General features: G+C 40.6%; 1 protein-coding gene across 1 annotated transcript in view; it reads left to right on the top strand.

Annotated features, from left to right (window-relative positions):
- Window positions 1-15,406: 15,406 nt before the first annotated feature.
- SLC35F2 (solute carrier family 35 member F2) overlaps window positions 15,407-27,193 on the top strand; it is a 37,737-nt gene continuing 25,950 nt past the window's right edge. The window contains exon 1 of the mRNA XM_034409534.3: window positions 15,407-15,717. Within this exon, the coding sequence (XP_034265425.1) occupies window positions 15,557-15,717 (161 nt within the window). The 5' untranslated portion in view covers window positions 15,407-15,556. The remainder of the gene's footprint in view (window positions 15,718-27,193) is intronic.

Here is a 27,193-nt window from a genome sequence, read left to right as displayed (position 1 = left end):
TGCCCATTGCATCACAAGTTGAACAGTTCTTTTTTGTCATTGTGTAATGGATAGTGTGGTGTGTGTGTGTGTGGGGGGGTCCTTTAGCTTTTGCCAGCATACTCTAGCACCCATGCTGCTGTTTTTAAGTAGGGAAGAAAGTCGGCTAAGGCAGATGGAGCAGAGGTTAAAGGCAGGGGAGCTATCCATTCAGCACCATGTTGGTGCGCCTCACTTAAAAACTGAATGCATCATCAGCAACGAAACACAACAGTCTGTTTTCTGAGAACAAATTGGTTGCATGCCTAATACAAATGTCTGTGTGTCTCTATGTTGGGGGAGGGGAGAGAGAAAGAAACTGCAACCTTCTGAGAAAACTGGAAATAAAATCCAAATTGGCTTCACGTTTTGCAAGCTGGTATCCCCAGCTGCACTTTTGAATTAGCATGCAGTAAGAGAAGGGACATTTCTACATCAAAAGAGGAACAACCATTAGTTGACCACTAAAAAGAAAACTAATCATCATCAGTCACTTGGCTGTACATTTATTCTTGCCTTGGGCTGTGGGTCTGAAGCTGCTTTAGGATTTTCAACAGAGGGGATTTTTTTAAAAAAGTTATTGAATGTTTTGATTTAAATCAACTCCCTTTGGGATTTTGTGTGTGTGCATGTGTGAAAAGTGCATTATACATGTTTGAAAATAAATAATAATACAGAATAAAGAGGGATATGTTTCCTTGTTGAACAGCTCCTCTGTAAGGGAAATGGATGGTTAACATATAGTTTGATATATAGATATCAAACCTACACACACATATATACACACATACATATATACTCTCTCTGTGTGTGTGTATGTATATGTATATGTATGTATGTGTGAATATCAAACTTCTTAACCACTCATCTCCCTTATAAAGGATCTTTCAAACAATGAAACATATCCCTCTTTATTCTGTTCAATTTTTAATAAATAATATATTTATTTATTCAATAAATATTCATACACACACACACACACATATATATACACACACATACATATACACAAACACACATACACACACATATATATGCACACACATATATATGCATACATACACACACACACACACACACATACATGTGTGTGTGTGTGTGTGTGTCCGTCCCTGTCAAGTTGTGTCCTACTCTAGGGGTGGGGATCAACTCCATTTCTTAGCTAAGGGAGCCAGCATTGTCCAAAGATGCTTGGCCAACATGACTATATACTAAGGCGCATGGAATGCTGTTGCCTTTCCCACAAAATTGATACCTATTTATCTACTTGCATTTGCATGCTTTTGCATTGCTAGGTGGGCAGGAGCTGGGGCAAGGATGGGAGCTCACCCATCACATGACACTTTAACCACCCAGCCATCGTGCCCCCTTGGATGGAGGGCAAGCTGAAAACAGGATTTCTTGATAGCTTGTATTTGATTTTGGAAGTGAAACATGACAGAGCACAAACCAGATTGAATGTGAGCCTTTTTGGCATGGAAATATTTTGTATCTTGCTTCCTGCTGCGTGCATTTTATTTGTTATTAAGTTTATGTTCCACCTTCCTCCAGAAGCTGTAGATGGCACATACAGTATTCTGCCTTCTATGTTTTCCTCACAACAGTGAGAACTAAATATGGTTACATTTATTGAGCCAAAAGCCTCTTGTACATATTCCAGGAGGCCTTGTATCGTATATCTGATTTTTGACACCAGATATTAAGACCTGATGAAGTGTTACAAGAGTCTGTATTATGCATATTGGATGGAACAGTATGTGTTATATTAGAACAAAAAGAAATTAATGTTCCTAATTGGAAAACTTGGTGCACTAAAGCCGTTTTCCAGTAAAATGTTACTTAGGAAGAATCCCACAAAAGTATTACTTCTCTCTTTACTCTCATCCTTATGTACTCTAAAAGATATGCAAAAGAACTAAATTAGTATATCTGGAAAATATCAGATTGATACACCAAATATTCGATATATCAAACTGATTTACTTGCTGAGTCACCTAGCTTTTATTGGGTTAGTTGTGTGGCATATAACAAGCACATTTGATTACAGGTAAATAATGAAATAAATAATCTGAATTTTTTTTTTACATTCTCATCAACAAAGCTCACAATGATTTTTAGATCAAATAGTTGGTCAAGTTCAGTATTTTATTTTTGCCTTCTGTATAGGAGTATATCAAAACTAAAGAAGCATTAAATAACCAAGTGTTTGCATCTGAACTGCACCGAAATTGTGTATCCTTCTTGTTAAAATAAACTCCACTGATGAATCAGCTAAAACTTCACATTTTTGTAAAAAGGCTCTGAAGTGATAGAGGATAATATATGTATTATTTCTGGCAAGTGGCTGAATCTCTACAGGGGTGCCTTTCGTCCTATGGCTAACAGTCCGAGGGCTAAATTAGAAATGTCAACAGATGTTGGTAGATTCCAAAATGTTCTAGTACCATGTTTCCCCAAAAATAAGACCCTGTCTTATATTTTTCTGAACTCTGAAATAAGCGCTTGGCCTTATTGCCATGCACTCAAAAGCCCTATTGGGCTTATTATCAGGGGATGTTACAGGATAGGTAACATGATCACACTTTGCACAATACAAAGCTGCAAACATTTCTTGGCTTCCCTGTAATATTTACTTTTTGGTAAATGTTTCTCCCCATCTGGTATATACATATCAACATTTTTATAATTAGTGAAAAATCATGGAACTATAGCTGGAGAATTCTGGGAGCTGAACTCCACACATCTTAAAGTTGCCAAGGTTGAGAAATACTGCAAAATCACAATCAATACAGAATAAAGGATACAATCAATTAACCAATTGCAACATGTTAAGAGAAAAATGTTAAGAGCATGTGGGGTTGGCTGAGCTTGGAGTGCATGGATGAGAGACCATCAAGCCAACCTGGCACTATAGACTGTGAGTTAAAAGAACATTTCAGAAATAAACAGTGGCAAAACAGTTCTTTTAACATTGCCATTGTCTATGAGTAAAATTCATAGACATGTCTATATAGGTTCCTAAACTTGACTTGAAAGTATTCCTTCCTTTTACATAAAGTGCAGAGGTGGTATTCAGCAGGTTCTGACCAGTTCTGGAGAACCGGTAGCGGAAATTTTGAGTAGTTTGGAGAACCAGTAAATACCACCTCTGACTGGCCTCGCCCTCATCTATTCTCTGCCTCCCGAGTCCCAGTTGATTGGGAGGAAATGGGGATTTTGCAGTAACCTTCCCCTGGAGTGGGGAGGGAATGGAGATTTTACAGTATCCTTCCCCTGGAGTGGGGAGGGAATGGAGATTTTGCAGTATCCTTCCCCTGGAGTGGGGTGGGAATGGAGATTTTACCATATCCTTCCCCTGCCACACCCACCAAGCCACACCCACCAAGCCATGCCATGCCCATCAAGCCATGTCCACAGAACCTGTAGTAAAAAAATTTGAATCCTGATGAGATACTGATGAAGTATATCTGTGTGTGGGGAGAGAGAGAGAGAGAGAGAGATACAGAGGGAGAGGGAGAGGGAGAGAGACAGAGACAGAGACATAGAGAGACAGAGACAGAGACAGAAACACACACAGAGAGACAGAGACAGAGAGACAAGACACACACACACACATACACACACACACAGAATGTGGGATTTTCACACACCACAAAACTATGATTTATTTAACCATGTTTTAGTAAATAAACTAAAATTGATTGGGTTTCCATCTCATACAAAACTGAGATGTCATTTATAAACCACATTGACCAGATTAATGCAACCCATTAAGCAAGCACCTTATGGTTTAGTATAGTATATTGATTTAGCTTGGAGTGGGGAAGAAGAGGAGGAAGAATGGACATCTATAAATGTTTGTATTATATCTATGTTATTTACCTAGCATATATAGTTGGCCTTAGTATCCAGATCCAACTTCTGTATAATGGGACTTAGAAACAAGATTTTTTTTCAGCATGTTATTTTAGTTATTTTTTTCAGTATGACTCTTACTACGCTTAACAAATAGAGGCCAGAAATTAACCTATAAATGAAAACGTATCAGCTCTTTTTGACTGGTTGTTGTTCACAAGTGGCCTCTAGTGGTAGTAAAGAACAGTTCCAGATATAGGATATTCCAATTGTTTTGTTCTGTTTTTGTGATGGGGATGAAGGTTATAAGCTTGCCTCTTTCTCAGAGAGCCTGTGTAAATGCTCACATTCTAATTCATTCATTCATTAATTACTCGGCTGCCCATCTTATCACAGGGTAACTCAGAGAGCTTCTAATATTAAAGAGATAATACCTGTACAATACCTATAAATACTATATTATAAAAATATGAATACTCAACCATAACTAAATGATGGGGAGGGAGGGAGAAGGATGAGCAGGGTGGGAAGAGGGATCTCTTATTAATCTATCAACCACCTCCACCTTTCATTGGAGCCCCAATCCAACTGGCAGAGCCATCATCTTTAAGCTCATGGAGCCAACCTCATTCTGAAAGCAAGATGCTTCAAAGGGCAGGTGCAATGGCAGAGAAGGCTCTTCTCCTGAACCCCTTCAGCTGGAAAACCCTGGCTGATGTGGCCTGCAGCATGCCTCCTCTGCTGGCATGGGTGGGGTAGCCCAATCCCAGTGGGATGAGAATGGTTCCTCAAATAGCCTGGACCCCAGCCATGGCATTTTCTTGCACTGCTCATTGTTGCTTGCAACTGTTCACAGATGTCAGGTTGTTGATGTTACCTAGTTGGGCAATGAAATGTCTGCAAACCAACAACAAGCTCAGTGAGCACCAATGACTTCACACCAATGACTTCACCTGAGCCACAATATCATCTTCTATTTGTTCTATTGTTTCTGCTGAGGCACTTCCAAATCATCAAGCTCTGTACTCAAGAGTGGTGATGGAGGGAATCTCATTAGGCTGAGGTAGTAGCCATGTGTGGACCAGATAAGCAATTGTGAGTAGGATATTATAATTTCTAATGGTACAATTAAACACACTCTTGGAAGGCCTGAAAGACCAGATTAGGGGATGTATCATCATGGGGGAAAAAATCAGTCTATGTGGTCTCTTAAGAACTGACAATGACTTGTTGGCCCATAATCATCATTAATGACAAAGTAGCACAATGGTTACCACAACTGTTGGTTTGAAATGCAATAGAAATGTCTTTTAATTACTACCTTTCTTTCCCTGAGTTATCAATTTTGCCCCTGGGCTTTTAAAAAATAAATCTAACAAGGTATTATGCACCAAGACAAATTCCTTGTGTGTCCAATCACACTTGGCCAATAAAAAATTCTATTCTATTCTATTCTATTCTATTCTATTCTATTCTATTCTATTCTATTCTATTCTATTCTATTCTATTCTATTCTTTCATCATTTCATCATGTTTTGAAGGAAAAGGGTTACATTCCTTCTGGATTTCACCTAGACTGGAGCAATGATAAAATAATGTACTACTGGATTAAAAATAGGGAGCTCAGAAAAAAAATAGGATTTATAAACACAACTCACAGAACAACCCAAAGTATGTATTCCAGTAAGAGAGAAGTTCCCTGAGAATGGGTTTCAGCATGAGTCCGAAAGCTCGAAAATCTCCAGTCCTGGTGGCTGACCCAAATTCGATCTCGCAATAAAAAATATGCCTAAACCAGCAATTTTCTGTTCACAAGACTCATGTTCCTCCTATTTGTAGCATTAACTGATAAAAACAGCATTAGAAACAAAAAGGATGGTAAGAAAGGAATATGTACTGTATTTTAAAGTGTGATGCTTTGTTTGCAGATATGTGCATTTTGCTGCTTTAACTTTATGTATGAATTTTAACTTTGCATAAGTACATTTTATGCAAAAGTTAAGTCTAGGAAGACTTATCCATATGAAGTAAATAATCAATACTTTCTTAAAACAAAATGGTGGGAAGACATAGTAGCAAGATTGTTAGGATATGTTAACCTTCTTTCCATATTAAATAACTTGAAATCTGGTGCCATAGCTGCTCGGTCTAAAATCAATTTTCTTAAACTGGCTTAGAGTTTGAGCAGAAGACAGGAGCACCTTAAGCATGTGGTGCACATATTCTCCAAGATGAATCAAACCTCAGTTGCTGCCTAAGAAACAACACTTCTAGAAGGAACAAATGTTTAAAAGGATTATAAGCAACAATAAAGCCAAGAGAGCAAAGAACAGTGTTGTAAGTGGGGTTCCTTCAGAATAGAATGTTCTATTCAACATTCAGATCCAAGAAGTTAGTGTTAAAACATAACAGATATTAAGTTCTCCAACTGGTTAGGGAAAAAAACAAAGGTGCAAAATAGGCATATCTGGCTTAGTACCAGTACATGTAAGAAAATCTATAAGTCTTTGTGGACCATCAGCTGAAATGAACAAGCAGTGTTGTGCAGCAGCTATTTAAGGCTACTGAGATGTTGGGTTGCATTAATATCCAGATCGTGGAAAGTAATATTTCCACTGTACACTACATCTGGAGTACCTACATTTATTTCTAGGCACCCCACTTTAAAAGGGTCAGGGAGAAAATTACAGGCAAACTACCAGAATTATGAGTTTTCTGGAAATTAAGCCCCATGAAGTTGTTTCAGCAGCTAGTCATTTTAGGACACACTGACTTTCTCCTCTCACTGTTGTTTTTTTCCCCAAAATTTTGAACTGTGTAAAAACCCTTCTGATTCACACATTTTACGATTCTATGGAAGAAAAAGTAGCAGTATTACAGAGTTGTAGATTGAATAGGTATTTTATTTGTTTTAACAAACCGTTGCTGTTTTCTGACTGAAATTTATTTTTTGTTTAATGGATTTAAATTTATTTAAATTAAAACAGCCATCTAGAAATCTTTCAAACCAGGTAACTTAGTTCCTTTTTGTGCAAAATAGCTCATGCGTCAAGTAACAAGTTCTCTTTAAATACCTCTAATAATAACAATATCCAGTTGAAACTGGGGTAAAACGCACAGTGATGTTTTGTTAAAACACATTCTGTCAAAAAAATGTTGGAATTGTTTCTAATTCCAGTAAGAGTTTATGGGCATCTGAAGTGAGGATTGAAAATTGGAAATGCATTTGGCTTTGAGCCCAGCCTAAATGTAACCTCGTCCAAACTATTTTCTTACCAGCTCTATTTAAGGAGGGGATGAATGCTGATGAAAGAAAAACACTATACTATAGTACCAATCATCAAACATTCAATCGGATAAACATTCAGGGCCATGCCTCTTGAAACCAGACAAAACAAGGGAGAGAAAGAACACCATGTGTCTTGCATTTTAATGCTCTGCAAAGACAGAGTGAGAAGGAAAGAGCTTTGAGCAATTTATTCCATGTAGTGGGATAGCTTCCTCGAAAAACAACAACAAAATACAGTAGTACCTTGGCACTCAACTTCTTTGAAACTCATCGAATGCTCAATGCATTTGCACAAGAAAATGTTGTCTTGATACTTGTCATTTGTTTTATACTCAATGTGCAGGCTAGAACTTGTCAGTGTTGGTTACCTCAGGACTTGGTACCCACTCCACCAGAAACAAAGGGTGACACATCAGTCACGCGGTAGCTCTGTCTACATCCCCTTGCAGTCTTACCAGTGGTGGGTTGCTCCCGGTTCTGTCCGGTTCTATTGAACCAGTAGTAAAACAGGTGGAAGGCTCTACCCACCTGCCATGACATCATCATGGGTCATCTGTGCATGCGCAGAAGCTTCTGCGCATGTGCAGAAGTGCGCACGCACATGTGAGCGAAGCAAGTGCGCATGTATGCTCCCACTGCAAATCGGTAGTAAAGGTAAGTAGAACCCACCCCTGAGTCTTTTTGTGAATTTTTGCGCTTATTTTAAAAAAATCACTATAGGTAAAGTGAAGTTTTTATTTTAGTTAATCTAAGTATTCATTAATTTTTAAGTTTATTTCTCATGTAAAGTAATGATATACAACCCTATAGTTTTACATATTGCCTTAAAATGTGCATTGTCTTTGGTTCGGGAATGAATTCAATTTATTTACCTTATTCCTTATGGGAAAAATGTATTTGGTATTCCCTGTTTTTGGTACTCATTGTGCCTCCCGGAACAAATTAACAATTAGTGCCAAAATACCACTGTATCCTGATCTTTCTGTGAAAGAAATTTATGGCACTATTTTGGCAGAGAAGGGAGGATTCTGTTTCCCTAAAAGGGAATGAAAAGTCAAGCTACACTCTTTCGTCTGAATGGTGCATGACACACTGAGCATGTGGTAGGTCAATGTGTTATCTAGTCTAGTCATATGCCCTTCCCCATGATACTGTATCCCATAACTCTCTCCCATCACATTTTCTCTTCCCCTCCCTGCTGAATAAACAAAATGGTCCTTAGAACTACCTAAAAATTTGTAACACCGATGTAGAATGTTGGAATACCCTGTACTCTATGGTTCAGAGATAGGGAGCTACTACTATAGTCTTGGTAATGGCTGCTGCCCTGAGAATCCTCCCTTTATCTTTTTAATTGATTTTTTAATTAATTAATTGGTTTAATCATCCCTTGCCTCTGTTTTAATTTTCTTTTAATTTTTCTTTTTTAAAATTCTTATACATTGTTTTTATATTTTAACTTTATTGTACACTACAAGAGTCTCTCTCTGAGGGAGACAGGTGGTTCAAAAATGTGAAAAACAAATGAATAAATAGTCTGGAAAGTTGTATCTTGCTTTTCCAACCATGTATTGACTTGTGAAGCGCTATTGTAAACTAGGTTTCACAAAACAGAAAGAGAAGTCAGAGAAGGAGCCCTGCAGAGTCAACCTATTCTCCAAAGCACCTGAGGGCAGGACAAGAAGCAATGGAAGGAAACTAATCAAAGAGAGAACCAATCTAGAATTAAGAAGAAATTTCTTGAACAATTAGAACAATTAATCAGTGGAATGACTTGTGGGTGAAGTTGTGGGTGCTCCAGTACTGGAGGTTTTAAAGAAGAGATTGGACAACCATTTGTCCAATGGTTTGTCTAACAATTTGTCCAAACCATTTGGGTTGGACTAGAAGACCTCCAAAGTCCCTTCCAGTTATTCTGCTACTGGAGCAGGAGTGAAATCCAACAGAACCGGTAGCGGAAATTTTGAGCAGTTCGGAGAACTGGCAAATACCACCTCTAGCTGGCCCCAGAGTGGGATGGGAATGGGGATTTTGCAATATCCTTCCCCCAGGAGTGGGGAGGGAGTGGGGATTTTGCAATATCCTTCCCCCAGGAGTGGGGAAGGAATGGGGATTTTGCAGTGTCCTTCCCCTGGAGTGGGGAAGGAATGGGGATTTTGCAGTATCCTTCCCCCAGGAGTGGGGAAGGAATGGGGATTTTGCAGTATCCTTCCCCTGGAGTGGGGTGGGAATGGGGATTTTGCAGTATCCTTCCCCTGCTATGCCCACCAAGCCACACCCACCAAGCCACACCATGCCCACCAAGCCACACCCACAGAACCACTAGTAAAAAAATTTAGATTTCACCACTGTACTGGAGTGCATCTGTAGGATCTTACTGTTTCCATTGGAATAATGGAAACGGCATCAAAATGCAAACTCTCTGGGATGTATGGATCCGTGTATCTGAAAATACCACGCAGGATACGCTTTGTGTAAAAACAGAGTATTTCCTTCCTTTAAGACTTACAAAGCCCTGTTATCAAACACTCCTATTTCCAGCAGAGAAGAAATGGAAGACAACTATGAATTTCCCACCTGCTGAATGTCTTCTCATCACCTCCAGGCCAAATTTGACTCATCAGAAACTACAAGGGAGGAAATGTTGCAGAGCCCGTTCTACAACTTTAAAGATGAGCCTCCTGGTGCAAGTTATAATGCTGTGCAGTCGGTACATTCTGAATCAATACTGCTCAGAAAAAGCAGTACATTTTTAGAAAAAAAAGTTCATAAAAGCGGTCTGAAAAACCCCAAAACAAAAATAGCCTGGAGGTTAAAAGAAAAAAGAAAAAAAGACACAATGCTTCATGCAATGCACAGCTGAGCCCAGGTGCTGCAGTGAGAGTGAAATTTCCTTGTTGTGGAACTTATTTTGTGACCTTGACAAGTAAATGCTATTTCAGCCTAACTTATCATGCTATAGTGAGATAAAATGAAAAGGGAAGAAGCATGCAAACAGCCCTAAACTCCTAAAAATGGGTGGCAAATATACATGTAATAAACAAATATAGAGCTATGGTCCACATTTTTATACCTAAGAGGTCATTTCACAGTGGGAACTATGCACACTTACAGCAATTAAAATCATGTTAGAGGTAGTCATCTACTTACAACCTTTTGTTTAGAGGCCATTTGACATCACAATGGCACTGAAAAAGGTTACGTCCAACTGGTCCTCACACTTACAATTGTTACAACACCCCCACAGTCACATGATCAACAATTGGGTGCTTGGCAATTAGTATGTATTTATGATGGTTGCAACCTCCCGGGGCCATGTGAATTTCCGACCTTCCTAGCTAGCTTCTGACAAGCAAAGTCAATGTGGGAAATGGATTTGCTTAACAATCACATGATTCAGTTAGCGTCTGCCGGGATTCACTTAATAACCAGGGCAAAAAAAGGTCATAAAATCAGGTGTGACTCCCTTAACAACTCCCTTGCTTAGCAATTCTGGTCCCAATTGTGGTTGTACATTGAGAATTATGTGTATAACAATTAAGTTTCTTCTCACAGTTGTGTGAGACTACCTCACTCTGCTTTTCTTCCATCATAGCCAGCTCTCTGACATTGTCTGCTGTATGCCATACTGATTCTACAATAAAGGGTACTTCACCGATTACAAGGAAAATTATATTCTTGGGTTAAAACCAGGGGTGAAATCCAGGAGGTTCAGACAGGTTCTGGAGAACCGGTAGCGGAATTTTTGAGTAGTTTGGAGAACCAGCAAATACCACCTCTGACTGGCCCCAGAGTGGGGAGGGAATGGGGATTTTGCAGTATCCTTCCCCTGCCACGCCCACCAAGCCACACCATGCCCACCAAGCCACGCCCAGAGAACCAGTAGTAAAAAAAATTGGATTTCACCACTGGTTAAAACTAGTTGGAGAAATAAAACTGTCTGTAGTAAGGTTTCCAAAATATCACCAGCTGCTACATGCCCATTTTTATTAGGCATTGCAATACAGGTAGTCCTCGATTTATGACCACAATTGAGCCCAGAAATCATGTTGTTAAGCATGTTTTGCCCCATTTTACGACCTTTCTGGCCACAGTTCTTAAGTGAACCGCTGCAGCTGTTAATTTAGTAACAAGGTTGTTAGGTGAATCCGGTTTTCTCATTGACTTTGCTTGTCAGAAACTCGCAAAAGGAGATCACATGACCCCCAGGGGAATCAAAAAACATACTATTAATATCAATATATGCACCAAATGGACATCAAGACGATTTTTTTAAAAGAATACATAATATAGTTAAAGATTTAGAATATGAGAATATCTGTATTATAGGGGATTTCAATGTGATTATGGATATGGGAAAGGTCTATCAGAGTAGTAAAAAGAATAAAACTAGGAAAAGAACACTCCCAGATATATTTAAAGATATGGCTCAGGAACTGCAATTACAAGATATATGGAGAGAGATGAATAAAAGCAAAAAACAATATACATTCTATTCTAGCCCTATTCAATCGTGGTCTAGAATAGATATGGCCTGGATGACTATAGAACTTAGAAAAGACATAAAAGAAATTGAAATAGTGGCAAACATCTGGGCAGATCATAGCCCAATAACACTAATATGGAAAGGATACCGAAGACAAAAGAGATGGATGATGGACAAGGAAATAATAAAAGATAAAGACTATTCAAAAATGATAGAGAAAGAAATGATCGCATTCTTCCAGAGAAACACGAAAGAACAAACTTCACTCCAAAACCTGTTGGACACAGCTAAAGCCTATATAAGAGATCTAACAATCGCATATAAAGCAAAGAAAAATAAAGACAAACAACAAACAAGAGATAATCTGCTAACGGAACTTAAAAAATATGAATCAGAATTACAGAAAGAGCCCCATAATAAAACAAACATCTGAATTTTCATCATGGGACTATAGGGACGCTGCAATGTTGTAAGTGTGAAAAACGGCCATAAATCCCTTTTTTAAGCACCGTTGTAACTTTGAATGGTCACTAAATGAACTCTTGTAAGTCGAGGACTACCTGTATACATACAAATATGTATTAGATCACGGGTTCGCCATGTCATGTTGCCATCAAGTGATGTATCGTGGTGTTTTTTCCCTTCGTGGAGCTGGGGTGGGCGTAGCCTGCACCTGACACATCCGGGCTGCCAGTTTGACACCACTGTATTAGACTATTTGATTTTATACTCTTTTGTTTGCAATGGCCAAGAGGCCAAGGACATCAGTACGCCCGCCTCTGATCCTTGTTACCCATTTAGCATCACTCAGGGAGCACGTGTAGCTTAAGGGATGCTACGGACATGAGCAACTTTCGCTCCCCCACGACTGGCTAAGACTGCCCATGACATGCGTCCTCAGGTTCATAAAATGATCTTTATGGATTAAAACAGCATCTCAAATGTGATGCAGAAGACCACAGGTAGTCCTCGCTTAAGACCAACATGGAGCCCAAAGTTTCTATTGCCAAGTACCACCGTTGTTAAAGAATCGTGCCCCATTTTACGACCTTTGTTAAGCAAATCACTGAAGGTGTTAAATGAATAGAATAGAATAGAATAGAATAGAATAGAATAGAATAGAATAGAATAGAATAGAATAGAATAGAATAGAATAGAATAGAATAGAATTCTTTATTGGCCAAGTGTGATTGGACACACAAGGAATTTGTCTTCGGTACATAAGCTCTCACTGTACATAAAATATATAAGTGATAAATCATGATCATAGTCATCATAAATACATTCATCATGAATCATAAGATACAACATTTAGTGATAGTCATTGAATACTAAATAAGCAATCCAAATCATACCAGGAAACTAAGTGAAACAATATAAGTTGTAAAGATACAAACAATAAGGCTATAATCATAAGTAGAAAAGGAGATGAGAAGGATGAGAAGAATAATAGTCTTAGTAAATATTTTGACTGTGTTGTGGGAATTAGTTGCTTAGCAGAGTGATGGTTGTTAAGTGAATCTGGCTCCCCCCCCGAATTTGTTTGTCAGAAATTCCCTAAGAAGGTCGCAAACAATCCCAGGACCCCAGAGAGACTGAAACCATCGTAACCATGCACCCAAAATTTGATTCCATGAAGTGGGACTAGAACTCACAGTCTCCCAGTTTCTAGGCTAGCACCTTAACCACCACATCAGATTGGCTCTGTTTTACATTTTATCAAACAATGTTCCAGCGATCAGGAATAATTTCACTGAATGAAAACCATCCACAAGCTTGAAGAGTTGTGAAAACAGTATTTATACACTACTGGAAAAATGCTTGAGTGTTCAACTTTAAAATCTGGCTTAATGAAATTTGTAAATCCTTAGACTTTGAATTTGGCTTATACTGGAGAAGAAGCAATGGAGGAATGAAGAAGTTCTTGGGAAAAAAGGTAAGAAATATAAAGCAGAATCACAGCAGATGGCACCAGCTAGTCAACTTTGGCTGATGTTAGAAGAAACAAGCAAAGCTCAGACCTGCCTAATGTTTGTATTGAAATTCACCCAGTTTAGCTTGTAAAGTCAAAATAACATTTTGTTTGATTTCCAAGAAAACCACATGTGGAATCACCAGGAGTCAATCTGAATTCCAAGAAGGCTTTATCTTTAAAATACAATACATAGAATAATAAATAAGGCTGTCCATAAATGTAGCTACCTAATTGTTGAAAAACTGTAGCCAGATTTGGGGGCTCTGCTGCAGAATTTTGGACAGCTGGAAAACTAGCATCTTCTTTCCTGCTATTTTACAGAGCTCTAGTAAAAATCCCCATGTAGGAATAACCATGATAGGTTCACGAGCCAGCAAAGCTGCGATTGATGTGTTGCTGCAGTTATATATATATAATCGAGGGCTGAAGTGAAAAAAATCACGAAATATTGTGACCTGGCCATCGAAATTATATGGTTATGGATGAAACATGTAACAGTGATACCCATTGTCATCAGGACACTTGGTACCATGTCCAAGAATTTTACAAAACACATCAAGAAATTGCAGCTTCCTGCAATAATACCAGCAGAACTACAAAAAACTGTACTACTTGGAACATTGTATATTTTAAGAAGATACTTGGTTGATACCTAGGATGCTGGCAATAACCCATATCAACCATTAGCACCAGTCAGTGGTATTTGTGACATACATTTTTAAATGTTCAGTTGACTGAGTTTCATGTTTAATGGAGATAATAATAATAATAACAACAACAACAATATACAATTTATTGACATCGTGGTACCAAGAGATGCCAGAGTCGAAGAAAAAGAACTGGAAAAAATCATGAAATATTGCGACCTGGCCATAGAAACTACACGGCTATGGATGAAACATGTCACAGTGATACCCATTGTCATCGGGGCACTTGGTACCATGTCCAAGAATTTTATAAGATACATCAACAAATTGCAGCTTCCTGCAATAACACCAGCGGAACTGCAAAAAACTGCGCTACTTGGAACATCGTACATCTTAAGAAGGTACTTGGCTGATACCTAGGACGCTGGCAGCAACCCCTATCAACCATTAGCACCAGTCAGTGGTATTTGTGACGCATTTTTAAATGTTCAGTTGACTGAGTTTCATGTTTAATGAATATGAGAGATAATAATAATGAAGAAGGAGGAGGAGTTGGAGGAGGAGGAAGAGGAGGAGGAGGAAGAAGAAGAAGGAGAAGAAGAGGAAGAGGAGGAGGAGGAGGGGGAAGAAGAAGAAGAAGAAGAAGAAGTAGAAGAAGAAAGAAAGAAAGAAGAAAGAAGAGATTTCAGGGACAGAGGCGAGCCAGGCCCTCTAACCCAGGAGAAAACTCGAAGGATCTTTTAGCCTGGATTAAAAAAAAAAAATGCCCCCTGTAAATATTGATGTATATAAAGAATGGACCACTGCACCTAACTGAAAAGAAAAGTGATATTAATTTTTTATTTTTTTATTTGTTTTATTTATTTATTTTTATTATTATTCTATAAATGTTGTACGTCTATGTTTGGTTTTTAATGTGTTTAAAATAAAAAAACTTTTTTTAAAAAAAATAAATAAAAAAAGATGCCCCCCTTTTTAATTCCAACGTTATTCTCGTTCTGCGAATTGGCCCGCAATAAAATGCGCAAAAACAAGGCACGACGTCAAGGCTGATTCGAAATACGACCGGGCTGCCGGTCGCTGACCGGGACGTCCCCGTCAGCTTCCCCCTTCGGCCTGCCTGGTGGGCAGGAGCCAAAAGGAGCGAGCCCGAAGGCGGGCGCCGGCTTAAGAGAACAAGAGCGGGCGCAGCGGCAGTGGCCCCGCCCTTTCCCCCTCCTCCGGTGCGGCCCTTTCGTGCGAGCATCCCGGAGCCGGAGTGGCAGTGAGCTCGTCGCAAGCTCGTCATGGAAAGCGTGCGCTCCGCTTCGGTGCTGGAAAACGGCCACCCGGCCGCTCCGCCGGCAGCAGCAGCAGCAGCAGCGGCGGCGGCGGCGGAGGTTTCCCCCCCGTGCTCCTCCTGCGCCTCCAACCTCTGGATCCGCCTGAGGGAGAAACTCTGTACGTGGTGAGTAGCCGAAAGGCGCAAAGGCGCTTCGCAAAGAACCGGAGAAGGGGAACCCGCTGCAGCTGCGCGGGGGAAGGGAGGGGGGGGGCTTTGAACCCCGAGGCTTTGAAGCCCCCCCTCCCCTCCCTGAGGCGATGGACACCCCCCGCCTTCTCCTCCTTTCTCCCCATCAGCCGCCTTCGGGTTATAGCCCGGTTCTTTCAAGCGGAGGGCGAAGACGTCTTTTTTTGCGCAGCCGGCGAGGTTTCCAGCCTGGCGTTTCCGAGTCTCTCACACACGTGTTTCGTCTGCACGCCGGTTTACTGCCGCCGTGAACTTCAGAATGGCAGCTTGGTTCGCGCTCCGGGTTACATTTAAAAAAAAAAGAAGAAGAAGAAGAAGAAGCTAAACTTTTTTAGTTTTTAATGGTTATTAATTGTTTAGTTTTAATTTGTTAATGGGTTTTAATTCGCACTGTTTTAATTCGGGCCAAAGTATATAATTCTTTTAATTAATTTTAAATTTTGTATTGTTATGTGTTTTAGTTTTGGCTGTGCACCGCCCTGAGTCCACTAGGAGAAGGGCGGTATATAAATTGAATAAATAATAATAATAATAATAATAATAATAATAATAATAATAATAATAATAATAATAATAATAGTAATAATAATAATGATAATAATAATAATAATAATAAACTGGAAAAGGAAACCGGGAAAGAGAGGAAGGTGTAACAGTAACAGAGCTGGAAGGGACCTTGGAGGTTATCTAGTCCAACCCGCCTAACCTATACTAGGGATTCGAACCGTCAAATTGGCCGGTCTTTCTGATCGACGAGCTCAGCGTCTTAGCCGCGGAGTTCACGGGCTTTGGATGGGTTTTAAGTCCCCGGAAGGGAGAAGGAGCCTGCCTACCCTTCGCACATGCTCAACTCCTATTCCATTATTATCCCAAAGGTGGTTTTTTTTTTTTCAATTCCAGTCCACCATCCAGTCAGAGCTGAAGAAGCTTCTTGGATGAGAAGCGAAACGCCTTCAAAGAAAAACCAAGAAAGTCCAGTTGTCTCTTGAAAAAAAGCACCTTTGGGACAACCATGACCTGGATTAGGGGTCTCCAATGTTGGCAACTTTAAGCCTGGAGGACTTCAACTCCCAGAATTCCTCAGCCAGCTTTGGGACAACCATGACCTGGATTAGGGGTCTCCAATGTTGGCAACTTTAAGCCTGGAGGACTTCAACTCCCAGAATTCCCCAGCCAGCAAATCTGGCTGGGGAATTCTGGGAGTTGAAGTCCTCCAGGCTTAAAGCTGCCAACGTTGGAGATCCTGACCTGGATGACAGAATCTCCATAGACATCCTGTTCCATTATTTGATAGATGCCCCACTCTGAGTTCCAATATAGGACACCTGTTTTCTGTGAGGTTATGCCGGCCGGAGAACTCATTACAAATCATTGTCAAAAGCATTACAGGTAGTCCTCGACTTACAACAGTTCATTTATAATGACCGTTCGAAGTTCCAAAGAGTGACTTAGGACCGGTTTTTTTGCACTTAATGACCGTAGTAGCATTCCCTGTGGTCCTGCGTGATTTACATTTGGATGCTTGACAACTGATTCATATTTGTGATGGTTGCAGTGTCCCGGATTCATGCTCTTTGCGAACTTCTGATGAGCAAAGTCAATGGGGAAACTGGATTCACTGAACAGCCGTTACTAATTTAACAATTGCAGTGATTCACTTAACAAGTATGGCAGGAAAAGTCGTAAAATGGGACAGAACTCACTTAACAAATTCCTCCCTTAACAACATAAATTTGGGGCTCAATTGTTGTAAATTGAGGATTACCTGCACAGTAAATATTTTTTTAACTTTGAGGGAAAAGGACATGATCACAGCAGAATACAGGTTGACCTCTTTTTCTTTTGAGTTAAAAAGTTCCAGGATCAGGTGAGAAATCTCTGGGGTTCCTAACTGCAGAGATGCAGATATAAGTCTCCTTCACATCAGTGGTGAAATCCCAATTTTTTTACTACCGGTTCTGTGAGCGTGGCTTGGTGGGCATGGTGTGGCTTGGTGGGTGTGGCAGGGGAAGGATACTGCAAAATCCCCATTCCCTCCCCACTCTGGGGCCAGCCGGAGGTGGTATTTTCCGGTTCTCCAAACTACTCAAAATTTCCGCTACCAGTTCTCCAGAACCTGTCAGAACCTGCTGGATTTCACCCCTGCTTCACATACAGTTTAACTTCTGTTGACTTTGAAGGCACAACCATGTAGTTTTCTTGGCAATAGTCTGGAAGTGGCTCAATATTGCCACTTATCATGTTGTTTTTAATAAACTTGTCCTATCTGGCATTGTAACCTTGGTCTTTGCTGGTAGGATAAGCCTGGTTTGCATCTTACCTTCCAAGGCTACTCAAAGCCAACCACATGCTATTGAATCTAGAAGCTATGAGACCTCTGGAGGGAAAGGCTGAATGAACAGCTGCAGATAAATAGTTTATTTGTGTGTCAGAATATCTGAAAATGTCCAAAACGATTTGTGGGATGTCAGATGCTTTGTACTTGAATAGAAAGGTGAGGAATCTGTGGCTGGACTTTTCATATGTCCTCAAATACAACTCCTGATGGCCCCAGTTAAGCAGCCAAATGGAAGAATATCCAGAGTTATAATTCAGTATTATCTGGAGGCTCACAAATTCCCAATTCCTGTTTTAGAGGATGGGCTAAAGATGATAATTCAGAGGTGCCAGAAATCTTGTGAAAGAAGCTACCAATTTTTTATCTCTAGTTATTGCTATGAGGGAGACAGGTGGTTAAGAAGTGCGAAATATACATAAATCATGAATAATTGCTCCAATTGCTTAGCCATTTCTGGACTGAATCAGACAGTTTCTATGTGGAAAACTGATATCCCTCCTTTTAAAAGTACATTCCTCTCCACAAAGTGAAACTACTTTTCCAGGAAGCAATGGACTAATATTATTCCCTGGTAGAGAATAAAAATGCATACCCAACCTTCACTTATCTCTTCTTTTCTAACCCTGTAGTTGTAGTCTCATAGCATGTTTTGCTGGATACTAAATCCATTTAAGGGAGTTGTACAATATGTAAATAATAAATGAATGAAGTAATTTATTATTGAGTTTGCATATCAGCTCTCCCCTCCATCGATTTGAGCCGTGGTGGCTAAGTGGTTAGAATGCAGTATTGCAGGCTAACTCTGTCCATAACCAGGAGTTCGATCCTGACCGGCTCAAGGCTGACTCAGCCTTCCATCTTTCCAAGATTGGTAAATGAGGACCTATATTGTTGGGGACAATGTGCTGATGTTGTAAACTGCTCAGAGAATGCCGTAAAGCACTAACTCTGGGTCCCTGGACCAGCACCGATCCGTGGCATGCCAGAAACTGGTTCGTGCAAGTAAGCAAAGCCCCCTCCAAAGGAAGCAGGCAGCACGCGAAACCATGCCTCTTCCGGTTCATGGAAAAAACTCTCTGCAAGGAACTGGTGCCCAAATGATTGGGGGCCGCTGCTGTAAAGCACTGTGGAGAGGTATATAAGTCTTAAGTGCTACGTGATGTTGAAAAAACTAGGTGTTGTGACCCAGGCCCAAGTAGGTATTATCAGACGCAATGTCTGTTCGAAACAAACAGACTTTATTAGAAGAGCTGAGAATTAACTCATTCTCAGCGTAGTCCAAACTAATTCAAAACAAATTCTTCATAACACAATTCTTCAGCCTTATCACCAACCTTGGTCTAATTAGGCAACCCGCCAAAGGCTTTTCTTGGCAAAAGTTCAGAAGCAGAAGACGCCGACAAGAAATAAATGTAGCAAGACAAGAAACAAATCTATCAACGTTGTTTTTCGACAAAGAGCCCAAGAACCACTGCTGATCTTTTAAGCCTTATGGGAGGGGCCAATCATCTCTTGGCCTTGTTCCCGACTCGTCCCTTTTGCTTTAGCTGCTCTTGCCTTCTGGCAGCTCTTCTCATGCATGCACTAGGAACAGGCTTCTCTTGTTCCTCTGCCTCTCTGCCGTCAGCCTCTGGAGGCTCCAGAGTCTGCACATCACTCCCAGATGGCCCTGGCCTCATCTCTGCTTCCGACGCAGAGCCCTCGTCCGGGCCTTCCCCAGCCTCCAGGACTGGCCCATGTTCTTCCTCAGCCTCCTCACTGTACGACTCCGCTGCCAGCTCTGCAGGCTGCTGGTGGACCACAATACTAGGATTATCATATTGGTTTGTAACCGACCAGTTTAAGTAGTTTAATATAGCTACTGTGTGTGGGCCCAGGAGGTAATCAACATATCTATGAGCTCTGACTGAAATGTGTGTTAACATTACAGAAAGTGTATGAGCTGATTCACAACAGAGATAGACACAGGCAGGGTTTTTTGGACTCCTCACATAATGTTCTAAAAATATTGAATGCCACCCTTTTTATGCTAGAGCAGTAATAAGTTTGAAGGGACTTGGGTATTTGTCTTACGGGCTTGTTCACTTGTAAATCCTTAGTGGGTAAATATTATTACAATGATTAACTAGGTTCTTCAAGATAGCCATGGGTTACATATTATTGTATCCCAAGAATCTGGAATTCTTCCATCTCCGAAGAGCTTTGGATGTATCAAGTTTGTAAAAGTGGTAAAAATAGCGTTTATGTGCTTCTATATGCCCAGTGATAAAAGTTGCCTTACTAATAATAGTCAACTTTAAAATTGTGAATTTGGTCTTTATCCACTTTTTTTAATGGACTTTTTTTTAATGGACTCCTTAAAATGGACTTTTAATGGACTCTTCCATTCTTTTCTCTCTTTTTTTTTTGTCTTTTTTTGAGGGGTATAATATAGGATTTCCCCCCCCACACTTTTTGTCTCTTAGTATAGATTTTTATACAATGGGTTAGATTCACTTTGAAATATGCACAGTCTTTTAGGTGTATTGCAGGTAGATTATATATAATATTTAACATTAATAACTAATATTTTTAAACAAAGGCTAATTGCAATGCTTTTAAAGTGGAATTAAATGGACAGGGAGTTAGAAAAGGAAGGAGAAGAGGTTCTTAGAAAAAAGGCAAGAATAAAATAAAATAAAAGAATCGCAGCAGATGGCATCATTAGAATGGATGATGCCAAAAGAGCGTAGCAAATTTTAAAATTTTTCCTATGGATCCTACTATGATGGCTGTTTTAAAGACACCACAGGAATTCATAGAAAAATCTCTCCCTTGAAGGCTTAAGCACAAATACTCAGGGACAGTTTGCTGGCTGGGGAATTCTCGGAGCTGAAGTCTACCAAGGTTAAGTAACATTGCTCCTGGCAAGGCCTTGATTAACCTATCTCTTCTTGCCAGGTTAATAGTCGAGAATACTGGTTCTATCTATATTTTCTATGGAAAATATGCCTATCCCAAAAATAAGTCCTAGCATGGTTTTTTATGTGTGTGCCTAATATAAGCCCTACCCCCCAAAATAAGCCCTACTTAAGAGCCTGCGCAGCTCATTCCATCTTGTTGCTTGTGGTGTCGTGGCCACAAGGTAAGACAGGGTGGTGATGGAGCTGCCCCACGTGCCCTGCACAAACTTACCTCAGGGCCCCCATAGCCAGGTCACGCTTCGACACTTGCCTCGTGGCAGCAGCACCAGTATCCATGTGCAGCAGGAGCCCACGTGGCCATCGGCCACTTCTTCTGCTTGTTCACAGCCACAATGGAGCAGGAGGCTGAGCGGTGTGTTGGTGCTGCAGCCATGAGGCGAGGCATGTGTCGGGGCGTAGATGGCCTGGCTGCGGGGGCCCTGAGATAAGTTGCTGTAAGGTGCATGGGGAAGCTCCATCCGCCTTGCCTCATGGCCACGGCACGAGTACATTGCTTGGCCTGCTCCGTTGTGGCTGTGAGCAAGCAGAAGTGGTGGGTTGGAGGCCACGTGGGGTCTTGTTGGATGGAGCTTCTGGTGCCATGGCCGTGAGGCAAGGCAAGTATTGGGGCATGGATGGCCTGGCTATGGGGGCCCTGAGGTAAGCCGGTGTGGGGCATGTGGGGCAGCTCCATCCCCTCCTGCTCCATGTAGCGGCGCTGGCATGCCATGTGGCCTCCTGCCCTGCCATGAGCAACCAGAAGAAGTGGGCCTCTTGTACATGGGGGGGGGGAATAAGGCACCCCCAAAAATAAGACCTAGTGCTTATTTTAGGAACCAAAAGAAAATAAGACCCGGTCTTATTTTGGGGGAAACACAGGTAGCTGGAAAATTCTTTGGCCTAAAGAGCATTGTCTCTGCATTATAATTTTATTATTGTTCCATGACTGTCCTGAATGGTCTTTTAAATTAAAAGAAAATAACATGCAAACCTTTTTCAGAAGATAATTATTGGCAAGTAATCTTTTTTTTTTTTTTTAACATTCATGGATTAAGGTGGTAAAATGGATTGCAAAGGAAAATCTTTTTCCCATCTGGCAGCCAAGATCTTCCTGCTCCTGTTCTGCTTAAGGAACTTGTTTTGAGACCTGAAAGACCAGATGGCATTACTGTGATTGATATAAGGGCAGAGTAAATGGTTTTAAAGGTCAGGCCTATTATTATGATTAAAGTGATGCTCAAAAATGCAGAAGAGTTTGTCACAATCCAGTGGTCATTGCCCAGATTCCAGTCTTCCCACAGAGAGTTTCAAATCACAAGGATTTTGGTTCCCTGGTATAAAATCTCTCTACGTAATCCACTAGGAGTCAAAAATAAGTTGATGGGACATAAGAAAAAAAATCATGATATTATATTTTACCCAATGTACATCAAAGTGTTTAACATTCGCAGCTCATGTGTTTTCTCTTAAAGTCTACATAGCAAAAAAAAAAAAAAGCTTGTTTATATTCTTTATATGTGAATCAGTGGTGGGTTGCTCCCGGTTCTGTCCGGTTCTATAGAAACAGTAGTAAAATCGGCGGGAGGCTCCGCCCACCTGCCCAGACGTCATAAATAACAATCTGCGCATGTGCAGAATCGTGCTGGCGCGAGTGAAGTACGCGTGCATGCATGGCCCCGTTGCGAACTGGTAGTAAAAGTAAGTAAAACCCACCTGTGGTGTGAATCCACCCAATTATGGCTTTTCAACAGATAATCAGCCCTGGTAAGCGCAGCAGACTAAAGCACTGTTATTAACATCAGCTGCCTGCAATTACTGCAAGTTCAAATCTTACCAGGCTCAAGGTTGACTCAGCCTTCCATCATTTCTAAGGTAGGTAAAATGAGGACCCAGATTGTGGGGGCAATAAGCTGACTTTGTATAAAATATACAAAAGTATGAAGGCTATTGTTTAACGCATTGTAAGCCACCCTGAGTCTCCAGAGAAGGGTGGCATATAAATCAAATTAAAAAAAAAAATCAGTACATAATGTACTATGTGAAATCAAGCTTTGCTAGCCTACTTTGGCTTCTTCTGTGATGATGCTAGATTTGCACACCATGCAAAGCTATATTTTACTCAATAAGAGTTTTATGAAGATATCAGAGTGCTGGATTTACATATAATATAAGGAATAAACATGATTTACAAATCAGTATGAGTGAATTTACTCATCTGACAAATTTTAAACTAAATGGATTTTTTTCTTCTTAGGATGCATGACCCTAACTTAAAATAGCTTCTTGGCCTTATTATTCTCTTCTTCTTTGTTTACCAGCTTGCTTAATGAAGAATTATTATAAAGGCAGTAAAGTGTTCCAGTAATATGGATTTTGGATTCTTTTTCTTTATAGACAAAATGGTCAGTTTTTAAAGTCTGAAAAGGGAAGAACAAATTAAATTTCAACATTAGACAAATGCACTAGAGTTTGAATTCTAGTGTATGCATAAGCAAATTCAATGGAAGTTCATTCTGCCTGGTATTCCATCCAAAATGCAATTTTATGTGTATTTTCTTGATTGCAATGATATTATTTTTATATAATATACTTCTGGACATAAATCAGTTTTGAGTTAATTTAGCCTTCTTGTCTTAATTTATAGGGCAATTTTTGATTTACAAGTAACCTAACTGTTAAAAATTTACTTCCAATCACACCTGATTGTGTTTCTCTTTGTCAGTTAAAAACACATTTATGAACTCTTGTCAGTTATAAATGGGAATGGAATGCAGTTTTGGAATGTTGTCAAAATGTTGAAAGTTATCCATTGTCACTTATTTCTACTTAAAAATAGTCAGACTTAAGGAACCAGACATCAAAGCTCTTTAAAACAAAAGATGACTTCAATCTTTCATTTAAAAATCAAAGCTCTTTCAAAATAGAAGATGTCTATAATCTTTCTCCTTATAAACTTGAAGACCAACTGGGATCAGTTTGATTCTTTTTTGTGCCTGGTCCCCTTGGAAGGGCACTGCCATGTGATTGTGTCAGATAATCTCTCCTTTTTTGTTGAAAATAAGTACTAGAATAAGTATGTTAAGCACCCGTTATAATTTAAATAAACAGGATTATCCACCCAAAAGACAAAAAAGTAGTGCAATCCTTGAAGGATAAAAGGATAGGTTGTCTCTTGTGTTGGATGTTGTTATAAGTGCAGTGCTCAGATCTGGATATAGTGCAACAGATGAGTTGGATGACTGATTTTTGGAATAATGGTATTGGACTGAGTATATGGAGCTTGACCCATCGCTATAAGCCAATTGCCTTTGAACCAGGGGTGAAATCTACGTACCTTCCCTACCAGTTTGGAAGTGCACGTGCCGTGCGCATGTATCACATGCACATGTGGACCCTCTGCGCATGTGGAAACCCTTCTGCGCATGCACAGAGGGTAAAAAACAGGTTACTCTCCAGGTTAAAACCAGGAAGTAACGACGACCGGGCAAGTGGGCGGAGCCTCACGCTGCTATCGCTACTGGTTCTCCGAACTACCCGCCGCCATCGCTACCGGTTCAGCTGAACCGGTCCAAACTGGTAGCATTTCACCCCTGCTTTGAACCATCTATAGATTCTGATGATCCTTGAGGGCAGTCCTACACAGAATTAATTAAACTACTCTAGTTGAGAAGTGACAATCGCAGGAATAGTCATTGTTAAAATTTCTTGTTCAAGGAAAAACTACACCAGTCATCCAGACTCTGACAGCCTCCGTGTACTGGATAAAGACTTTGATTAGATCTACTGTTCTGTTGGGAGTAGAAATATGCAACAAGTTATCATCAACATACTGATGGTAATTGATCTCCCCAGCAACTCCAAGATGGCCCAAAGATACTACAATCAATGTTATTGATTGTTGCTGAGAGACCCATCAGAACCAAGAGAATCTCCTGCTGTTGTGGTTATTTTGATTTCTGGCAGTAAAATCTCCAACCACTTCTCCCTGGGTACCATCTTCCATCATTGCTTTCCCACAACATTTTAATTTCCCCCCCTCCTTTTCCTTTGTCTCACTGCATTTGCTCATATTCATTATCCTCCCATATCTCACTAAGAAAAGACTCAGATGCACCAGGAAGGGGGGAAAATACACCCCCCCCCAATCAATCCACTTTTTCTCCCTTCCTCACATGGAACACTTTAGCTCTTTGTGTCTTCTTACAAAACAACAATAACATATAAAACCATTTGCTGTTCTTTTTGTGTCCCCTCCCCACACAATTACTTGGTGGTCAGATCATAGTTATTGATGGTTTATTCTACACTGGCTGGGCTACTTTTTGAATGAAGCTTAGTTCATGGAATGAACTAGAATAGGGGTGTCAAATTCAAGGCCTGTGGGCCGGATCTGCCCGTGGGGTGCTTAGATCTGTCTCGTGGGGCCGCTCTGAAAACAGCAAAGGACTGGCCTGTGATGCCTCTGCCAGTGAAAACGGAGCTTGGGAGGGCTGCATGTGGCCCTCCCGAGCTCCATTTTTGCTGGCAGACGGTTGCAGGAGGCTGTTACAGCTGAAAATGGAGCTCGGGAGCCCATTTTTGCTGGCAAAGCACTTGTGCCACCTCAGGCGCCCCCGACACAAGTGACGTCATGCTGGCCATGCCCACCCTAGCCACACCAAACCCGGCCTCTGAGGCCAAACAGATTCCTGATGCAGACCTCAATGAACTCGAGTTTTGATACCCCTGAACTAGAGTATATACTGAAATATTTCCCAAAATATTTCATTCCTCTAGGAAAGGGGTGGGTGCTAACTTCCTACAGCTGAAAGTACAATTCTCCTGCCTTTGCAGCCCAAGATCTTAGAGAGGATCTCTCCTGAGCCTCTTGCTCCACCCACTATACAGCTGTAGGCTGTAATGTCTCTTATCTGACCATTCCTTAGTCAGCATCTCTTCATCCATCTCCCAAGATCTTTCTCACATACCTTTACAGAGACCCCCCCTCCTTAGTTTTCCAGAGGGTAAGGAGAAAGAGAAGAGAAATACTTTCAATTTTATAAGACACTATTAATGTATAATAAAGACAGAGTTAGCCTTCCAAGTGTGCTTTTTGTCTGGATTAGCCCAGAAGCCGGCTTCTTCTTCTCCTTCTCCTTCTCCTTCTCCTTCTCCTTCTCCTTCTCCTTCTCCTTCTCCTTCACTTCTTCTTCTTCTTCTCCTTCTCCTCCTCCTCCTCCTCCTCCTCCTCCTCCTCTTCCTCCTCCTCCTCCTCCTCCTCCTTCTCCTCCTTCTTCCTCTCCCCCTCCCCCTCCCCTTCCTCCTCCTCCTCAAACAACTTTAAAATGCCAGAATGAAGCCACCTTCTTGGCTTTTTAATTGGCCCAAAATAAGTCATTGTCAGTACTTGTTTCTGGTAGTAGCCAACATACCAAGAGATGGCCTGGGTTCTGCATTTGTCCACATTCACACACTGTGTTGTTATCTGCTAAGAGCCTCCACTTGAGATATGGGATTACACTTAGGCACTCTAACCCTCAACTATTCAGTTGAGATCTTTCAGCCATATCCTCTTTTAATGTTATTCCTTGCACAACGGTCTCCTTCCATCTTTTAATTCGATTTTTTAAAACCCATAGGGCTAACACCCTTGCAGTTAATGTGCAAATGATCAAGGATACTGTATATTCCCAGGTGAACAGGTCTCATTGTGGTTTTGGGTCAGCAGAATAAATCAGGACCTTATTCTGCATAACTAAAAGTCTGTCTGAGATCATTCCCATTACCTCATCCAAAAAGAAGCTATTAATCTTTTCTATCATTGTAAAGTGGGGTAGGGAAAGGCAGCCAAAAGATAATTCTTCTTTTATTTATGGGATGATAAATAATTGATAAGAAGTGGTAATCAATAGCTATCCCAGTAGCACAATTAGGAAAATTAGCAGACAAGAACATGCTTATTTTGCAAGCATGCCTGCAGTCCTTTCTTTATGGAAAACAGATTTCCAGAGCTGATATTACAAACATTTTCGGTCATCGTTCTAATATTATAATGTTATACCACTCTCCTTTGTCTTCTTTCAGTAGTAAAACATTTGCGAACGCACTGCCTCTTTAATTTCCATCATTCTGGCAGCACTTCTATTTGGCACAT

This window comes from Pantherophis guttatus, chromosome 5, assembly GCF_059756535.1.
Source record: "Pantherophis guttatus breed Tessera chromosome 5, ASM5975653v1, whole genome shotgun sequence".
Lineage (NCBI taxonomy): Eukaryota > Metazoa > Chordata > Lepidosauria > Squamata > Colubridae > Pantherophis > Pantherophis guttatus.
This window is presented reverse-complemented; position numbering and strand designations above follow the sequence as displayed.